The 16,804-nt window shown below is 36.1% G+C and overlaps 2 protein-coding genes across 2 annotated transcripts in view; one reads left to right on the top strand and one right to left on the bottom strand.

Moving 5' to 3' along the window:
• Window positions 1-4,376: 4,376 nt before the first annotated feature.
• Window positions 4,377-13,163, bottom strand: LOC124542222 (60S ribosomal protein L4). Its single transcript, XM_047120169.1, has 10 exons — window positions 13,009-13,163; window positions 11,348-11,528; window positions 10,481-10,562; window positions 9,624-9,787; window positions 9,168-9,292; window positions 8,622-8,720; window positions 7,702-7,837; window positions 5,999-6,134; window positions 5,417-5,576; window positions 4,377-4,571 (listed from the first exon to the last, which is right to left on the bottom strand). Exons 1-10 carry the CDS (start codon window positions 13,009-13,011, stop codon window positions 4,401-4,403), a joined length of 1,257 nt encoding a protein of 418 aa, XP_046976125.1. The 5' UTR covers window positions 13,012-13,163; the 3' UTR covers window positions 4,377-4,400.
• A 2,683-nt stretch (window positions 13,164-15,846) lies between these two features.
• LOC124542156 (la-related protein 1B-like) overlaps window positions 15,847-16,804 on the top strand; it is a 95,697-nt gene continuing 94,739 nt past the window's right edge. The window contains exon 1 of the mRNA XM_047120091.1: window positions 15,847-16,278. Coding sequence (XP_046976047.1) covers window positions 15,925-16,278 — 354 coding nt within the window. The 5' untranslated portion in view covers window positions 15,847-15,924. The remainder of the gene's footprint in view (window positions 16,279-16,804) is intronic.

Below are 16,804 nucleotides of genomic sequence, written 5' to 3'. Positions count from 1 at the left end.
GTCTCTAGCTTAGGACAAACAGTCCTTGGATTCGCATGTTCCAAGCGCTCTGCTTGCATTTTACATACATTACATTAACAGTCTGTAATATTCCCACTACTGGGCTAAGGCTCCCTTTGAGGAGAAGGTTTGCAGCGCATTCCACGACATGTGGCTGAATTTTGTTGAAATTAGTCACATGCAGGTTTCCTCACGATGTTTTTCTCTACCGAGCACGAGATGAATTATAAACACAAATAAAGCACATGAAACTTCAGTGGTGCTTACGTGGGTTTGAACCCGCAATCATCGGTTAAGATGCACGCGTTCTAACCACTGGACCATCTCGGTTCAATTCTCGGAAACTATCACACATACAGACAATATACACACAAAGTTTCCAAGATTGTACATAAATAATATTTTTACTTAGATAGGATGATATATAGGAATTATTTACATTGATGATTGAAATTTATACAAATGAATAAATAGAAGCGACTGCTTTCAAATCATGACTTGAATGATGAATTACTTGGAAAATTATTGATGCAATTGTGTTTTTATTAATTTTACATAACTGCCGATTCACACAACCAACATAAACAGCTCCCTATCGCGCCACTCGACGCTATTCGTCGCTATAGATTCCCGCGTCAGTTCGACCCGAGACAGCGAGTGCGTGTCAGCGACGCGTCAAATTGACGAATATATTAGGTCAGATGATATTACAAGTTATTACGTTTGTGTAAAGATCATATTCATATGAGAAATAAATATTGATAATTCGGGACAGCGCACTCATTTCGGATGTGATCAGTTTTACGAACTTTGCCGATGTTACATCTAAGCTGCGTACTACATATACATATATAACTTCTTCATTGAAAAACGAAATAGAAAGATTCCCGGCTTATCTCAGCTACAGTAACACGTGTCATACATACAAACTTTCCTCTCGAGTCGTTTTGTGTATTGCTGGAAACCGCATCAAAATCCGTCGCGTGTGATATATGTTAGTATCTATTCCAGCGTGACTTTCAAACGCCTGAACACATTTTGATGCAAGTTATCGTTGCAATCCTTACATACCGAGTGACTGGCGTATTATTTTAGTGATTTCTAGTATATTTTCATTTTAGAGCGTTGACTACAGCGGTCACAAGTATTGTTCGCGTTTAGAGATGAATATTTGGTATCGATCGTCCAGTGTCGGCCATTTTGAATCGCGTTTGACAGCGAGGGGGCGCTACTGTCGGTCGCGCTCCTGGTATAGGTTTACATTTTAGTCCAGAAATGTTAGCATTAAAAATCGGTCCGCTCTGCATAAAATCCTTCTACGTGATTTTTCGATTGGATTATGTCGGAGGGTGTCCCCCAAGTATAAAACCGAGTTTCTGTCGCCCGAAAAATTTTGATTTTACTTAAATATGTCGGAAAATATCAACAATAGGGAGAAAAGTTTGTGTTAAGTTGTGTGTGTTAAGTTTGTTTGTATAAAAAATGTGGGATATTTTGTCCCCACAAAAAATATCTCTTCAGTTTTTTACGTATAACTTACCGTTTCCGAGATATGTTCAAAAAAACGTTTTCGAAGATGGCGGCTAACGCTCGCAATTTCGGACGACATAAACTCGGTTTTTATTTGTGGCACCCTCCTACATAATCCAATCGAAAAATCACATAGAAGGATTATATGCAGAGCGGACATCTAAAAATCTTGGACTACTTGACTGATGTGGGAATTGTGTATATTTATTATCTGTGTATATGTATTGTTAATTTTTAATCTGTCGTTCGTTTAAATCAAATTTTTGATTGATTGACTAAAGTTTTCATTGCTTAAAATTATGACTTAAGTTATTACACAAATACGTATCTTAGATATAGCCACCACCGGTTCGGAAAGTAGATTCTACCGAGAACCGGCCAGATACGCAGGAGTTGCTCCATAGTGAAACCGTAGTACTCAGTATTGTTGTGTTCCGGTGTGAAGGGTTAGCCAGTGGAACTGTAGGCACAAGGGACATAATTAGTTGCCAAGGTTACGCAATAGTTGTAAGGAATGTGTCCTACAGTGGCGACATTTGTGGGCGGTGGTGACTGTGACCACTTATTTTTAAGTATACCATTTCTCAAATGTGTTTTTCAATCATTTATAAATTCTTAGTAATATTAATCTTATGAATTGTTCCGTTTAATTACTCGTTATCACATAATTAATTGAATTTAATTTTATCGTCGACATTACCAGAATAATGAATTTTCACACAACGCTGTGATCGATTTGGAAATATATATTATATGACGCGAGCGACGCCGGGCGCGGTTGTTGTAGTTTAATTGTATCGCATGTTATGTTAACAATGATATTTTATTGTTTCAATAAATATATTTTTAATATTCTGTTGTTTTTTTAATATCGTTATATTTTTGGAACCTTTTGAAGTATCGAAACAGTTATATTATAAACTATGAATAAAATTGTGAACGTTTATTTAATTTGCGATAAAATATAAATAATTTCGAAAGTTCATTATATTTCGGTTAGGTTAGTTTTTATAATTTAACTGAAATTTACTTCGATAGAATGTAAACTACCGAATAATAACGCTGTTATATGATTTTTTCTTTTTTTTTTTAAATACAACATCCACAGTCTCGCAGATGCCCGTGTCTTTTTTTACCTTTTATATTCAATTACAATTTTTTTTCTTTTTTTTTTAAATAATATATACGTAATCTATAATAAATAATATATAATAAAAATAATATATAAACTATAATAAATAATATATAAATAAAAATATATAGCAGTATATGTGTTCGAATTACTACAATCCAGCGGGTCCTGGTCCGCGTTTGATCAGAGAGAGAGCGGCCTCGGCGACTCTGATGTCGCCGACGTTTCTGTATAGATGTCTTGAGGCTGTGCTCTAGGATGGTCCTTTCTGAAGCACCCGCCGCTCGGCAAATGAATCTGCCGATAGCGTCGTCACCATCGTCCGTGTAGTAGACACAGGTGTTAGTGTGTCTAGTAATTGCCACAACTGCGTGAGGAATACGAATACGGAGCCTCACATTTTGCTGTTTGCTATTATATGATTGGTCACTCTTACAATAAGACCGGCCAATCAGGAAGAGCTCTAGGGATAGATTGTAATCTAACGTAAGTTTAACTTCAATAGATTACAATATAGCGAAAAATTGTGCGTTAAATTGCAGTTCACAATATTTCGACAGTTTTCAATCTGACGAGACAGATTGTATTCTAAAGAATTTTGTAATCTAACGGTGACATATGTATTTTTAATTTACTAAAAAAACTACCATTCATCTTACAGATTTATAGGTACAGTAACAATCTATTAAAGTCCTTCCTAGCAGGGCAAAAACCTTTTCCTTTTGAGCTTAGGTATTATTAAAATATTCAGAGCAATCAGTTCGCTACCTTGGAATTACTGGCACCCTAACAAGTTTAAATTCAGAACTAATTCTGGTCTTTTCCCAAGTGGCAGGATTTTGTGAAAGCTTGTCTGAGTATGCGCCACCTACTCATAAGATATTCCAGCCAGCCAGTATAATACAAGGCACAGTATATTCTTCCTAAGGTAATACATAGACTATGGATAGTCTGCCGATAGTTAAAACATTAACGAAATGAATCATTAACGAAAACATTGATTTCGTCATTTTCCTTTTCTCAAAATTCATTCTATCGATAGTTCTGCAACACAGATCCTAACGGTTCAGTGGCGAGCTCTGGGCCATAATAATCTTTCCTTTTGCTTTTAATGTTGAATGTCTGTTAATGATTAGTCAATTTTGTAAATATATTGAAGGCAGTATGCCTTCAACATTAAATTAAGTCTGTAATCTTTACCGTACCGATCAATCTCCACCGTGCTCTCTCCATCGCACTTGTCATTGGCGAAATCATGTATCGTACGACACAACTTAGTTGTAGCACCGGCAAATTCAATAAAACCGATTACTGCCCATTGAAAGCTTTTTTTATTGGTTGTATAACATTAGAAAAGCTTTCTATCGCGCCATTCGACGCTATTCGTCGCTATAGATTCTCACGTCAGTTCAATCCGAGACAGCGAGTGCATTTAATCGCCGCGTCAAATTGAATATATTAGGTCATACGATATTACAAGTTTTTACGTTTGTGTAAAGCTCATATTCACATAAGAAATAAATATTGATAATTTGGGATAGCGTACTTAATTCGGATGTGATCGGTTTTACGAATTTTGCCGATGCGACATAAAGTTATGCCGTACCTTACGTTACCTTTCTGGCACCAATAAAAAGCTTCTAATCAAATAAATTTGTACGTTTTCCTCAAAATTTTAACACAAATAGGCAAAGGAACAGATTGAAACACCAGATCAGTTATAAAGTTTATTAGTCAATCACTTTTTAGGCGCAGCCTTTTTCTCTGCCTTCTTCTTGGGTGGTGGGGGCGCTGTCTTCTTTACTGCTGCCTTCTTGGGCTTCTTGGAATTTGCGAGTTTGATAGATTTAGCCCTGTTGAGGCGTAACTTGGCAGCCTTCGCCGCGGGGTCGCTGGCTGGCAGTTTGATCTGGAAAATTATTACATTTAGGGACGAGAAATAGTTGGGAACGGTAGCTTTCTTGCTGGTTAGAATCAGAAAGTGTCAACGTGAGTAATCATGGTTATTCATAACCCAATGCTCTGAAAGAGAGTATCATCATTTAGTGGATAAAACTACTTTGGGGTGCTACTTTAAAATCTATACATATAATAAAATTAGAGTGTCTGTTTGTAATTTTAAAATGGGCCTTTTTTATTCAATGCATATGTATATTGTATACAGTCTGTCTGTTCCGGCTAATCTCTGGAACGGCTGGACCGATTTTGACGGGACTTCCACAGGCAGATAGCTCATATAATAAGGAGTAACATAGGCTACAATAATTTCTTTTTTGTTAAATTTAAAAGTGTACAAGGTCCCGGGCACAGCTAGTACATTCATAAAATTTTATTAAGCCTGACGTGTGTAAAATTGTGGTATTAGCTGCTAGACCATTTCTGTATGAGCTCTTGGCTAGCATAACAGTTATACATTGATTTATACTTCTTCTTATCTCGACGACCTCCATGGTCGAGTGGTATGTACACCGGTTTTCATGGGTACGCCACTCTGAGGTCCCGGGTTCGATTCCCGGCCGAGTCGATGTAGATTACCATTAGTTTTCTATGTTGTCTTGGGTCTGGGTGTTTGTGGTACCGTCGTTACTTCTGATTTCCATAACACAAGTGCGTCAGCTACTTACATTGGGATCAGAGTAATGTATGTGATGTTGTCTCATATTATTATTATTATTATTCTTATGAGTGCACTTAATACAGATGTGTAAACTATTTACTGCATGTATGTGCCAAAAGATACATAGTTAAACTTACTCCACGCTTCTCAGCGAGGGATAAAGCCTTCTGGTTGTTCTTCCTCTGTTGATCGAGCACTGCTTTCCTCTTGAGCACAGCGGCATATGGGTTGAGACGGAGCATGGCCCTCGAGTTGGTGAGTGGGTTCAGTTTGCGAGAAGCACGAACCACACGCTTGCTGTAAAAAGTTTTACCGTTTAATATTGTCATTTGGACGTAGATTGTTTTAAGATTAAAATATTATTTGTTCAGTTAAAGTCAACGTGATAAGTAATCATGGTTTGTTTTCATAACCCAATGCTCTGTAAGAGAATTTCATCATTTACAATACTTGAGAAAATCTATAAATGGTAAAGCGAGTTTCACAACTAACTATTCAACAATCTATCATATCATAAAACTAGGGACAAAACTAATCATCCTGATTTTGTTTTGATTTAAACATGATACATCAGTACTTAATATTATTATAGTATTAATTCATTATTTTTTTTTACTATATTTAATAGTACTATATCATAATACAAGTATCATAGTACATGGAAGGTAATCATTGCTATGTAAAAATTTGAAGTTAAAAGATTTAAGAATTGAACATACTTGGGTGCACGCAGGACCTTCCTGATCTCGTCGGACTTGAGGAGACGGCTCAGGTCAGTGTTCGCCATCTTGGGTTGAGGCAGGTTGAAGTTCTTCTTTTCCTTTGATGGCGTCTTCCATGAACCGAAGAGGGAATCTATAATCAACATTTATATTATTAATTATTAAAATTAATATATTGTTGAAGGATGGTCAAGTGATGTCACAGGACATACCACGAAGCGTTACAGAAGATATCTGACAGGCGCGCGGGAAATGGCCATATTATTTTAGAGAGGATAAAAGATTGATTTTTAAGTTGCATATTTTATGTGTTGCTTAATGTTCTTGTTATTTTTCTTAAATATGATTATAACCATGTTTGTGAGTAGATTATAATAAATATTATACAGTGTATTTCTTTTCATACTAGAGGTGTATGGAGTATTGTGTGACAGAGGATATGGTTAGAAAGAATACTATTTGTGAGATGACGTCTGACAGAGAAGTATGGAAGGAGAAGACATGCTGCGCCGACCCCAAATAATATTGGGATAAGGGCAGGAGGATGATGACTAGAGGTGTATGGCAAAAATACTGAGTATTGATGTTTAGTGGCGGAATAGATAAGTCAGTGGTAACAGCCCCGACGGGGTTATTCTTTGTATAATACAGATTTAAATCTGATAAATTTATGCAAGATACCTAATACCTATATTATGATATTTGTATAGTCATAATATTTGCACACATTTGATTTCAATGGAATCCCACAGAAAGTACGGCCTCATTGATTGTTAAAGAAATGTTTACAGAATTGTAGAACTAAAATTATACAAGTCTAATTGAAGTAGACGATGAAAAACACACAAGTATTCTGTGTCTATCACCGTGTCAAAATATCTAACATTTCAATGTAATACCCAGAAAGTTATTGTTACTCCAATGAAAATGTATCTTTGTACCTGTGTATTATTGTAGTGACATATTTGCACCCGTGCCAGTTACTGAACGGACCCAGAACGCCATATCGTCACGTCAATATCGCACTCATTCGCAGTAACACGCAACAACACGGATAAGTTGAAGAATGTGGACATTACAGTGCAAACAGAGTATTTAGTAACAATACTCTAATAATTATATCTCTGTATCAGCAGGCTGATTAGAATACTTTTCCAAACTTTAGTTTTATAATAATGAACATAGTAACTAGTCAACTGGATCATTACTTTCTGCACACACATTGTCACAAGTACAGAAAGAGTCAAGGATACTAACATAACCTAACACTTGCCACAGAGAATCATTCCATCCATTATCATTAAATCTTCATATATACATAAATCTTTTGTATTTATGTATTTAAGTGAACTCCTACACTTTTATAACAATTTTTTTTTTTTTTGGAATAGGTTAGCGGACGAGCATATGGGCCACCTGAAGGTAAGTGGTCACCATAACCAATAGACAATGATGCTGTAAGAAATATTAACTATTCCTTACATCGTCAATGCGCCACCAACCTTGGGAACTAAGATGCTATGTCCCTTGTGCCTGTAGTTACACTGCAAACAGTATCAATATCACAATATCAAGGATTTTTCGTGTATTTTTGATTCAGCCCCTGATTTGTTAAGACTGGACCCAGTTAGACTGGGATCCAGGAGATCGGGGAGTAAATAACTCTTATTTCAACTCTAACACTAAGATGTTCAACTCACCGAGCCTGCCAAAGGCGGACTGCGTCCAAATGATGAAACGACCGACGTGACCACCGGGCGCCAACTTGAGAAGGTTCAGCTTGTTGACGGAGAGCATCTCAACACCAGGGATGTTGCGGAAGGCGCGAGTTAGACCCTGGAAGAGAGTAACGAGTTAGTTTGATAATATAATGTATATAAAATTACAGTTTAATAACAATACATCCCATGCTCCGCTGCGTCTTTAATGAAATTGTGACTAATTTACACATGTGTATCCATAAATCCCATTGGAGAAGCATGGTGGGATAAGCCAAATCTTCTCCATACAAGGAAAGGTGGCCTTAACCCAGTATTGGGACGGTACAGTTACTAAAATGACTTTGTTTTGCTCAAAAATCAAAAGTATTGAAGCAAACATCATTTAGAAATAGTACAAGAGATTTGTATTCCACACGTCGACACACTGGTCAAAATGTAATAATTGCCCAATGTTTCCTTAGGGAATTAATAATATACCCTCATTTAATCGTAACTCAAAACAATAATGTTATGAGTTTAGCAAGTGAGGGGTTTGTAATGTTCATTATAAAGAAAGGCAGTTCCAATGGCAGAAAGATATGACCGCGTGGTTAGAACGCGTGCATCTTAAACGATGATTACGGGTTCACACCCAGGCAAGCACCACTGAATATTCATGTGCTTAATTTAAGGAAACCATTGTTAGGAAATCTGCATGTATCTAATTTCATACAAATTCTGCCACATGTGTATTTCGCCAACCCGCATTGGAACAGCGTTGTGGAATATGTTCCAAACTTTCTCATCAAAGGGAGTGGAGGCCTTAGCCCAGCAGTGAGAAATTTACATTCTGTTGTTGTTCTTGTTGGACTCATTAAACCAATGAGAGTCGACACATATCACAAGAGGTCTCAACATACCTGATCCTTGTTGTAGATGATGAGAGGTCCCTTGCGTTGCAGACGACGTCTGTTACGCATCTTACCGACACCGGCACGGAGGCGCTGAGACTTGTATACCTGGAAAATATCTCAATGTTAATAAGCTAGTTATATCTTCTATAAATATATATGTACACATACTATTTGACACCTGGGAATCTCAGTCAATGTCCTTTATTAGGGTTCAAGCTTGTTTGGTGTGTCACCCTGTGGGTAGTGGTCACCACCATAGACCTTGGCGCTGTTAGAAAATTTAACCATTCCAATCACCAATGAGCCACCAAGCTTGAGAACTAAGATGGTAAGCCACAAGGGTGCCTGTAGGCGCACCGACTCACTCACCCTTCAAACTAGAACACAACAATACTAACTACTGTTGTTTGGCGGTAGAATAACTGATGAGTGGATGGTACCTTCCTAGACTGGCTTGCACAAAGCCCTACCACCTCGAAAATTCCATCAAATTCGATTCAGAGCATGACCAGATTAAAAAGATTAACAGATAATGTTTGATAATTAACTCACTTTAAGTACGTCAGACCAGGCCTTGACGCGTCGCAGGAAGATGACGGCTTGCTTTGTCTTGTTGATCTCTTGGACCTTGTCGGAGACTACCAAAGGTATTTCAGGAACCTTCTCGATAATGTGACCTGTGTTCAAAAATAATTTTATAATGTATGTGCCAGATAACAGATAAAATAAACTTACAATTTAAAAAATTTAATTTGAAAACAGTGTGATTGAAGATCAACTCAATCTGACTCCTGAGTTTGATACAAAGTTCTTTATGAGCCAAACAAGTGTTCGGGAAAACATGAAAAATCACCATAAATCACTTGAAGACCATAATAATTATCATAACATTCATTGAATAACATAGATGCTTCCTTAGCCCTACTCGAGGCACAAGGGCACTCTCGTATTTGACTTACTTGTGTAACTTTAATTTAAGACTCTAGCTGACTACGAGTGGGGTCTCACCTCTGGCCTGCACGAGGGCTGGCACTCCGGCGGCGGCCACGGCGGCGGCGGCGGCGGCGCGGCGCTGGCGCAGGTTCACGAACCGGTGCCAGCGACGCCACGGCTTGGTGGGAGCGAACATGCGTCCACCGCGACACATGTTACCGAACGCACCCTGACCGGACCTGGAAATAACAAACACTTCACTCTACTGAACTGCACTTTCCCCAGGCTAAATTATACCCTTAGTAATAAAAACCTGACCGTTATATAGATAAGAAATATATATATATAATGATTTCTAACTTTTATTTATTAATAACACTTAACCTATATTATATTCAACTAATCTGTAAATATTAACTAATTGTAACCTCTTTAATTTTACTTCCAAAATTGTTTATTTCAATAAGTATGTGTTGTAAAAAAACTGATAATCTATTTACAAACATAAAGCTACAGTCTAAACTGTTTGGTCTTTATAAATTTATCCTCCCGTATGTCGAGACATAACAACAATTAATTCAATATGCCTGCGATATAGGAGTTATATTGTACCCTGCCGTAGTGACCCTTGCATTATGTAGAATAATACAAGTAAGGTTACAGGGATAGTTAGCGAGACCATTTCAATGGACATTCAAAAATAATTTCTTCTGTAAAGCTATTGTGGCAATTATCATTTATCCTAATCATCAAGTGATTTATTTTATAAATCTCAGACTTACTTTAGTTTAGTGTTAAGGTTTAAAAAAAATTAAAACATGCAGAGATAATGTTTTCCTCAAACTTCCAATATAATCATTGTCTAATTAACATCAAACTTTGCAAAAAATTAATTTTCATTCATTAATAACTGTTATCATCTGATAAATTACCTGTGGGTACCACCACCACGGACACGGGGAATACGAGCGACAGCACGACCGGTACCCCATGATTCGGCACTGGTTTGGTGACCTGGAATAAAAATAGTGAAGATAATAGATTTTTTATCATTATTACTCATTATAAATAAGATTCTAGCTGTCTCTAATAGTTTTAAGATTTCAATTGAGTCTTGTAGGAAATGTGGCGTCGGTCAATGTTTTCTGTGTCTACCGCCATTTCAAAATATCTATCATTTTAATGCCCAGAAAATCAATGTTACTTCAATGAAAATGTATCTTTGTACTGATGTATTATTGTAGTGACATATTTGCACCCGTGCCAGTTACGGAACAGACCCAGAACGCCATATCGTCACGTCAATATCGCACTCATTCGCAGTAACACGCAACAACACGGATAAGTTGAAGAATGTGGACATTACAGTGCAAACAGAGTATTTAGAAACAATACTCTATAACTAGTTTAACCCGCGGCTTTACCCCCAATTTAACTACTCGAGTTTTGTCTTTCTCCAGAACTCATACCAATTTCATAACAAAATTCAATCTTTTATATACTTGATGAAGGCGTTAATGACGATAAAGATATCCAGCTATATGTATATCTATACAGCTGTATAATTCCTATTAGAGGTATTATTGTATCTCCTATCACCAATATCTCTTACTAAGAATTAATCATGTAAATTATTTTTATTTGAAACAATCTGCCTTCTGGTAATATATTTAAAAACTATGTAGCTAGTAAACTTATTATTGCACAATAGTCATAAACTACATTTCAATCATTTTAAAATAGTAAACATGTAACAAATTTGCTACTAAAACAAATATTAAATAATAAAAATAACATACCGGCTTCCTTGCTTACGCAGTAAGGCTGTCTTGCATTCTTGGACATCGACACATGGACATCGTTGACCAGGTCAGGCCTGATGGGTGCCTTGAATACGAACGGCAGTGGGATGGAGGCATCTGCCACCTTCTCACTCTTCTCTGTGTACACCGACACTAACGGCCGGGCAACTGATAGACTCTGTAATCAAATCATTCGATTCTCATTATTCAAATAATCTCTACTTGTTTGTTTTCTTTATAAACAAGTTGTACAAATAAAATAACTGCTTACTGAAGAGCCAAAACAAAATGATAAACAAAGATTATTGTTTTCAATAAGACATTGACCAAACAAAAACATATTTATATCTCAAAAGAAAGCATTAGAACGGTCTGTCCATTTCCTTCTAATATTTATTTCTTTTGAATGTTTAACCATTGAAACTGACGGGAAGCAGTTATTTTTGTGTATGATAGAGTGTATTCCATATGTCGACACACCACGACTATAATTGTCGGTGATGTTTCCTAAAGGAATTCATTACTTTACCCCTAAATTGTACCTGGAAGATGCAGTAGCATACAAACAGGAAGAGTTCGGGGATTAATAGGATACTATAAAGAACATGTTCAATGTGACTCAAATTATCATTTATATGGGTGGGGCAGAATCATCATAAAACATACCACACCATTTTAAATAAGATAATTCAAGCCACCATTTACATATAAAGGCAATCTGCTTCCAGAACATGAAACTGTTCAACGTAATCATAACACATGTATGTTATGGTGAAACCTCTTTGTTGATGATGTCTGCTGAATTTTTTATATAAATAACCATAAGAGATTTAAGACAAAAGCATATCCAAAGTTTTTTTTCATATCCAATTTGAATCAATGATTTATTTTATGTAAGCTGACTTCCAAATTGGATCTTGTCAAAATGTCTGTATTTATTTTATATTGTACCTACTTTTAAATCAATTATATTTGAAGATTATGATCAATATTGAAGAATAAATGATGTAAACTAAATAACTTTCTAATGTAAATATTTGGAAATATAAATTATATGGCATTGTGTTAATATGAAATACCACATAAGTAGAATAAGTATCTAACATACGATGATGAGGTTTCTAGTAATCACCATTTATTTCCGCTTTGATTTGATAGTAACATTTTCTACGGCTAATGATTGGACATAAGTCACTAATATAACCAAAAAAGTAACACGACCTAACCTCAAAATTTCTAGATGTTTCGCAAATTTTCTTATACTGTTTTACGTAGTAATAGATTAAAGTCAAGTAAAAGTCACGATTCAAACGTATAAAAACCTTAAGATACCTTTATTCTACAGCCCTTTAGGATAAACAATTATCCAGGGCGGATATGTTGCATTCGCATGCAGCAAATACATCGTGGATAACAATATTGTCCAATCCGTATAGAAATTAGGTGAAAATAATGTGAAGATTCTATATCATTTGTCTTCTGAATCGTTAAAACTTCCACTAAATCAACAGATTGGAGTTATTTCGAACAAAATTATACCAAACACGTGGATTAGCCGTATACATCAAGATACTCGTATTTACACTCTCACTTTGTAACTTTCACTATAAAAAACGTGATTTAGATTAATTTTGCACTTTTAAAAAACATTGACTTACCATTTCGCTTTTTAGCGAAGTTTTTCCTCCAAATAAACACTATAAGCGGCGGTATAGACCATCCGCCATGCCACGGAGGAGTTAAAAGACCGGAAAGGATCAGTTTTTTTGACAATATCAAGCGACAGTTGCCAGGTGAATAAATACTCTTTGACAATTGCCGTTCCATTATTTTTAAGTAAAAATGAAACCTATTTAAAAGTACATTATGAAATATCTAGTAACAGTAATATTTTTTTATACATAACATACATCATTTACGAAAAAAAATATTTATTATGTATTTATTTTATACTAAGAAATCTTATGATTCGTATAGACAACCGCAAAAAATGCCTCAATGACATTTTTTCCCAAGATACTCAAATAACCTTGCTTATATCGATAAATACTTTTATCACTCCTCTTCAAAATTATTCAAATCGTTCAATCCAATTCTTTCCGTAAATGGTAAAAATTGGATGGAACAATTTGACGACATTGGCACAACGAACGACATGGGCTATATAGAGGATTGCTAACACTTCTAAACATATCTTAGTTAGCTTTCATGGAATCGTTTAGTAGTCTCCAAGTACCGTGAGCGAAGAATATTCACACGATCAGTCTGTACGCAGCATTAAAAGATAAATGTATCAAATTATACAGCCATTTCCGGTAGAAGTAATTATCTATAATTTAAAAAGAAAAATGTTAATTTAAGAAATAAATAATGTTGCGTTAAAATTATATAATACAGCAAAAGTTATATAAATATTCATAACTAAAATAACATTACAATCTTTTCAATTTATAGGAATTGCGTAATATTTTGTCACATAACAATATCCACGAGACTATGACAAGATCCTGTCATTGTAAATAGTAATTATTGGAACAATTTTAACTGACACCACTAAGCTAAGCTTAGAAGAAATAGAAATCAACTTCAAAACTAAGTAAATTATTATGGATCATAAATCTAGCGAGAACCATCCTCAATGCAGTACAAACACTGACACCCAAGAATTGCAAGTAGAAAAAGAAATTGATGTTGCATCAGTATCTTCCAAGGAAATCATCTCACAGAGACTAGATGTCGGTAATACCGAGCCAGATTCCAATAATTATGATAATGATTTGATATTTAATTCTTCAAAAACCTCGATTCCGTTTGTACTCTTCACTAAATCTACGACAAATCAACCACTTCGCATATCTTCAAATTTACCATCTCCTATTTCTTTGAATAATCCTGAAACAATCCAACCTCTGACATTATTCCTCCAAGCATTAGCCAAGTTAAATGAGAGTTCAATAAGTTTAGCAATTCAAAACAATATCTTACCAAGATTTAACTCAGATAATACAAGTGCGAATAAAATTATTGACATGAGCTCGTTAGAAATAACGCCTCCAGATTCTTTAACGAATGCACCGCCATCTTATTCATTTGTTTTGCGTCAAATGGCGGCACGACGAAGACGCAGGCTAATGGGAACTTTTATACCCTCTCCATCCTTTGTCCAGCATACACCACCTCCAAATTACGCAACTGCATTTGATATATACGTAGATAGTCCCCTACCACCACCTCCAACAAGAAATTATAACTTTGGGTTTACACCAATACCAATTGTTTGTCCTGAATGTGGCTATGCGGGTTTTAGTATAGTGGCAAGTAGAATTACTCTATGTACCCACTTATGTGCAATAGTATTATGCTTATTATGTTGCTGGATTTGTGCGCCACTACCTTATGTGCTAAGATCATGCAAAGATGTATACCATTACTGTAGAAATTGCCGATATTACTTGGGAATGTATTGTCCTACAAATACGGAAAGTTCATACGCATGATTAATGTATGAAGATAATTAATTGATTTTAATTTTTATGTATTATTATTATTTTTTAGGATTTTTATACTTGTTAAAATATTCTTTTAAATTATGATTGTTTTTTATAAAATTCTTGAACGAATGTTAAGTGTTGCAACGTGTTTCTAGCCATAGAGAAAAAATATACGAAAAGTCGTTTTATTTATTAAATCATTTGAAGTTATATCAGTTTTTATATTCTTTTAACATAAAATGATAAATTAAAAACTAGTCATTATAATGTTTTGAACCTATCATGAAAATTATTGTACTTAATAGGTTACATTAGCACGATTTGCAAGGTCGTGAAGAAATAAGAATGAAATGTGATTTTTATTATAGCCGCGTTCAAGAATATTGAAAGACAAATAAGAATGTTTCATATAATTTAAAACGAATTATGACTTTTTATATATTATAAAATTCCTCTAACTGTCAGAGCTTGTAAATAGTGTTCAAAACATTTATATATATCAGTTTATTTTAAAAACACGTGGTTTTATGCGCCTTTATCTCGAACACATTCACTGTCATGGGTGTTTCAGCGCCATCTGGCGAAAATTGTCTTCTCTGTAAAATTAGAAGTCACAGGCTTCCGCGAGTTCCGTGTGTGTTGCGGAAAATACCCTTTTTGGGCGTCCGACCACATGTGTGAATTGTGAACAAAATATGGATCTTTAGTTATTTTCAGGTTTGGAGAGCCATATTTAGTGTGATCGATACACGTAATCGATAGATAAAGTGTACCCGGAGCGTTGTGTGTCGCTAAAAAGTTGGAACAAGTCAACGGAAGTGAATTTTTTCGATGTAAATACGGTCGATCCAGGGTCAATCTGGTGTGCATTTTGAACTGTGCGCATATTTCTCCCTGATATTCTATAACTGCGTTCGATACATCAACATTACCGAGTTTGACCTTCGTACGATCGGGAAAGTTCTGAATTTCGTGGGTCCGACCCGCAACATGCCGTCGTGCTAAGGGGCATGGCGGCGCGCTCGTGATCCTAGGTCGGCGCGGAGCGCGCGCCCGGTCTTATATAACGTGGGTAGCAGCGGCATGGCCGCGCGTGTGTCGGTCGAGGGCGCAGGGCCCTCGTACGCCTCTGTGCTGAACTTCAGAGGAAGTGATTGTAATAAAGAGAACATAGAGGCGACGGAGGAAGTGGCGGACGCACCGCCGCGGCAGGACGACGAGGAGGAGGAGGGCTTTGTGCCGGTCATCTCTCACGCGAGAAGACCGGCCAAGAGTCGCAGGGAGCGAGAGCGCAGGGCTCCACCTCGCCCGCACAAGGCACCCCAACCTCATGCTGAGCCAGGCCAACAGCCGACAGCGGAGCAACAGCAGCAAGCAGCAGAAGCTCAGCCTAAGAAGTTTGTTGAAGCACCCATCCCTAAGGTCAACCCTTGGCAGGTATGTAAACAAGCTGTTTTCTAATATGACTTGGCCATACCATTGTTGTAAACAGGACCCCGTTGTAACATTTCACAACAATCAATATGTATTATGAATGAATCCTATGCTTATTGCATAAGCACTGGAAACAGACAACATAACCTCCAAAACATTTTCTTTCAATTCTAATCACTAAGATACGGATTTATATACTTCTAATGTTGTGTTATTTGTCATTATGATTGTTGAAACAATATTAAGTATATTGGTCAAGATTAAATTGACTTTTATAGCTCCGGCAAAGTCATTAATCTTTGGAGTGGTGCAATGTTTACTTTGCCGTGTTAAAGAATTATTTCAGGCAATATTCTTCGAGTGAATAACAGGAATTGTTGTTTTAACAACGGCTTATCAGATTATTTTGTTGTTTTTACTCTGAAAAGCCCTTCTCATTCTACAGATTGTAAATTCTTGGTATAATTGTACAACATAACTATTCATATTGTTTAAGGATTTGCTAAATAGTTCTGTCTTTTTCTCTCTA

This window comes from Vanessa cardui, chromosome 30 (genome assembly GCF_905220365.1).
Source record: "Vanessa cardui chromosome 30, ilVanCard2.1, whole genome shotgun sequence".
NCBI classification, from domain to species: domain Eukaryota; kingdom Metazoa; phylum Arthropoda; class Insecta; order Lepidoptera; family Nymphalidae; genus Vanessa; species Vanessa cardui.
Note: the sequence above shows the minus strand (reverse complement) of the source record. Positions and strands in the feature narration are given on the sequence as shown.

Excerpts from the sequence above, each read along its gene's own strand:
- LOC124542222 (XM_047120169.1), bottom strand. Across the intron at positions 9,293-9,623 it reads AGCCCTCGTGCAGGCCAGAG|GTCACATTATCGAGAAGGTT; the intron begins GTGAGACCCCAC and ends TTTTGAACACAG. Across the intron at positions 4,572-5,416 it reads CCCTCGCTGAGAAGCGTGGA|ATCAAACTGCCAGCCAGCGA; the intron begins GTAAGTTTAACT and ends ATAATTTTCCAG.